Here is a 3828-nt window from a genome sequence, read left to right as displayed (position 1 = left end):
CCCAACTCGACTGCCGAACCAGAATTATGAGGCTTGAGTTTCCTAACGAGCCAACGGTTGAGTGGGAGGGGAATAATGTTATGCCAAAAGGTAGGTTTATTTCTTACCTTAAGGCCACAAAGATGATCAGGAAGGGGTATATTTATCATTTGGTCCGAGTTACGGACACCACTGTTGAGGTGTCTACCCTTGAATCTGTACCAATTGTGAATGAATTCCCTGATGTCTTTCCAGATGAGCTCCTTGGAATTCCTCCAGATAGGGAGATTGATTTTGGGATTGATGTGATGCCGGGAACGCAGCCTATATCCATTCCACCTTATAGAATGGCGCCGGCAAAATTAAAAGAGCTAAAGGAACAACTAAGGGATTTGCAAGAGAAAGGTTTCATCTGACCGAGTGTGTCGCTTTGGGGCGCACCGGTTCTCTTTGTCAGAAAGAAAGATGGATCGCTGCGGATGTGTATTGATTACTGGCAACTCAATAAAGTCACAATCAAAAACAAATACTCAATGCCGAGAATAGATGATTTGTTTGATCAATTACAAGGTGTTAAGTTCTTCTCCAAAATTGATTTGCGGTCCGGGTACCATCAATTGAAGGTAAAGGAGCAGGATATTCCAAAAATGGCTTTCAGAACCCGGTATGGGCACTTTGAATTTTTGGTAATGTCTTTCGGGCTAACAAATGCCCCGGCAGCTTTTATAGATCTTATGAATTGAGTCTTCAAGTCGTTTCTTAACTCCTTTGTGATAGTATTCATTGACGACATCCTTGTATATTCACGAAGTCGAGAGGATCACGCTAACCATCTCAGGGCAGTTCTGAAGACTCTTCATCAACACCAATTGTATGCAAAGTTCTCGAAATGTGAATTTTGGCTTGAATCTGTTACATTCATGGGTCATGTCGTCTCTGGAGAAGGAATTAAGGCTGATCCTCAAAGGATTGCGGCGGTAAAGGATTGGCCTAGACCTACTACTTTAATAGAGATTCAGAGTTTCTTGGGTTTGGCCAGGTATTATAGGAGGTTCGTGGAGGGGTTCTCCACTCTTGCCTCACCATTGACTAATTTGACGCAGAAGGCGGTTAAGTTCCAGTGGTCCAATGCTTGTGAAAGGAGATTCCAAGAATTGAAATCAAGATTGACTTCGGTGCCGGTATTGACCCTGCCAGAGGGTACCAAGGGGTTTGTGGTGTATTGCGATGCTTCAAGGATCGGTCTTGGGTGTGTATTAATGCAACATGGTAAGGTTATGGCATATGCTTCAAGGCAACTTAATAATCATGAAAAGAATTATCCAACTCATGACTTAGAACTTGCGACGGTGGTTTTTGCATTAAAAATTTGGCATCATCATTTGTATGGAGTCCATGTAGATGTATTCACTGACCACAAGAGTCTTCAATACATTTTCAAGCAGAAGGAATTGAACTTAAGGTAGAGAAGGTGGCTTGAATTGCTCAAATATTATGACATCGACATTTTGTATCATCCGGGAAAGCTAATGTGGTGGCGGATGCTCTTAGTCGGAAATCTATGGGTAGTTTAGCTCACTTGGAGGCATGTCAAAGGCCCTTGGCCTGGGAGGTTCACCAGTTGGCCAGTTTGGGAGTTCGTCTTGTGGACTCTAATGAAGGGGAAGTGATTGTGCAGAATAGGACGGAATCATCACTTGTGACGGAGGTCAAGGAAAAGCAATACAATGATCCAGTGTTGGTGGAGCTGAAGGAAGGGACTCATAAACATAAGACTACGGCTTTCTCTCTTGGCATGGATGACGGTACATTACTGTACCAAGGGTGGTTATGTGTTCCAAACGTAGATAGTCTTCGAGAAAGAATCATGGCAGAAGCTCATACTTCTAGATATTCCGTGCACCCAGGTTCTACGAAAATGTATCATGACCTCAAGGAGGTTTACTGGTGGAATAACATGAAGAAGGGTGTGGCGGACTTTGTGGCAAAATGTTCAAACTGTTAACAAGTAAAGGCCGAGCATCAAAGGCTCGGTGGGTTAGCACAGAGTATAGAAATTCCAATGTGGAAATGGAAAATGATCAATATGGATTTTGTGGTAGGGTTACCGCACACTCCGCGTAAGTTTGACTCAATTTGGGTGATCATGGATCGACTCACGAAATTAGCACACTTCTTACCAGTTAAATCCACTGACACTGCGGAACAATTTGCTCAATTGTATATCAAGGAAATAGTCAGGCTTCATGGCACTCCAGTTTCCATCATTTCTGATCGAGGGGCCCAGTTCACAACTAATTTCTGGAAGAAATTTCAGCAAGGTTTGGGTACGCAGGTAAAGCTTAGCACGGCTTTTCATCGTCATACTGACGGGCAAGCAGAGCATACTATTCAGACGCTTGAGGACATGTTGCGTGCTTGTGTGCTTGACTTCAAGGGTAGTTGGGATGATCATTTGTCGCTCATAGAATTTGCTTATAACAACAACTTCCATGTCAGTATTCAGATGGCGCCATTTGAGGCCTTGTATGGTAGAAGATGTAGATCGTCGATTAGGTGGTTCGAGGTTGGAGAAGCTTAACTAATAGGACCAGACCTTGTGCATCAGGCTATGGAAAAGGTTAAGATCATAAAAGAGCGGTTAAAAACTGCTCAGAGTCGTCAAAAATCCTATTCGGATGTTCGTCGCAGAGACTTAGAGTTCAAGAAAGATGATTGGGTGTTCTTGAAGGTATCTCCCATGAAGGGGATCATGCGGTTTGGGAAGAAAGGTAAATTAAGTCTGAGGTATGTCGAACCGTACAGAATCACTCAAAGGATAGGTCAGGTGGCGTAAAAGCTTAATCTACCACCTGAGATGTCATTAGTGCACCCGATATTCTATGTGTCCATGTTGAAGAAGGTAGTTGAAAATCCGTCCGCTATCGTTTCGGTTGAGACCATCGAGGTTAGTGAAGAATTTTCGTATGAAGAGATTCCGGTTGCTATCCTTGATAGGCGGATCCGGAAGTTGAGGAACAAAGAAATTGCATCCGTAAAGGTATTATGGCTAAACCAGCAAGCCAAAGAAGCTACTTGGGAAGCCGAGAATGAAATGAAAAAGAAGTACCCTCATTTATTTGAATAGCCATGTAATAGCTCTATAAAGTTGTCCCCCCCAAAATTTTCTATCACTTGTTCGGCTAATATAGAGACACTCCTTTCTAGTTATATGTCCCCTATGAGGCTTCCGTTGGTGTTATTTTGCATTATGTTGTGTCATTTAATTCTATATATGTTGTTGAGGTATGAGGGTTATTTATATTTCATGCATGTGCGGTAAAAGAGTGTGAAAAAGTGAACTAGAACCATGAACGTTTTCCTAATTTTGGGTTCAATTTGCATATTGCTAAAATAGATTGAGGTTGTTAAGGGTTTCGGATAATTGTAGAGTCTAAAGAAACGCAATTGAGGTATATATGGCTAACTCTCTTCTTCTTAGAATCGAACTCCTGGTGTCCGAATAATTAGTGTAAGTTCCAACTTGAGCATACCAGATTTGTTTGCCTTAGTGTGTTGGGTTGAAAGTTTCATATTCCCTAATTGTTTTAGATGTTTACCATATCATCATGCTACTTGAGAACGTTATTATGATTTTCCAAATTCCTTCCCTTATATGTGCAATACCTTATGTGATGGTACTTATCGACATGAATGATGATGTTATCTGAACGAATAAAAAAAGAAAGACTCGAATTGTAAAATGTTCCCAAGTGCCAAGAACTACTTAATAAATGAGGTTGTTTGTGCCATGTAATGAAAGATGGGAGAGAAATGTGAATTGAGTGAACAATTGAAAGAGGTTATGTC

General features: G+C 41.6%; 1 protein-coding gene across 1 annotated transcript; it reads left to right on the top strand.

Moving 5' to 3' along the window:
- Positions 1 to 899: 899 nt before the first annotated feature.
- LOC138910419 (uncharacterized) lies at positions 900 to 1984 on the top strand. Its single transcript, XM_070201657.1, has 2 exons — positions 900 to 1018; positions 1576 to 1984. The coding sequence occupies exons 1-2, from the start codon at positions 900 to 902 to the stop codon at positions 1982 to 1984; spliced, it is 528 nt and encodes a 175-aa protein (XP_070057758.1).
- The last annotated feature ends 1844 nt before the right edge of the window (positions 1985 to 3828 follow it).

This window comes from Nicotiana tomentosiformis, chromosome 4 (assembly GCF_000390325.3).
Source record: "Nicotiana tomentosiformis chromosome 4, ASM39032v3, whole genome shotgun sequence".
Taxonomy (NCBI): domain Eukaryota; kingdom Viridiplantae; phylum Streptophyta; class Magnoliopsida; order Solanales; family Solanaceae; genus Nicotiana; species Nicotiana tomentosiformis.
This window is presented reverse-complemented; position numbering and strand designations above follow the sequence as displayed.

Coding starts and splice junctions, on each gene's coding strand:
- LOC138910419 (XM_070201657.1), top strand. CDS start 900: ATGGGTCATGTCGTCTCTGGAGAAGGAATTAAGGCTGATCCTCAAAGG. Junction 1,019..1,575: donor AGTTTCTTGGGTTTGGCCAG/GTATTATAGGAG, acceptor GGCATGTCAAAG/GCCCTTGGCCTGGGAGGTTC.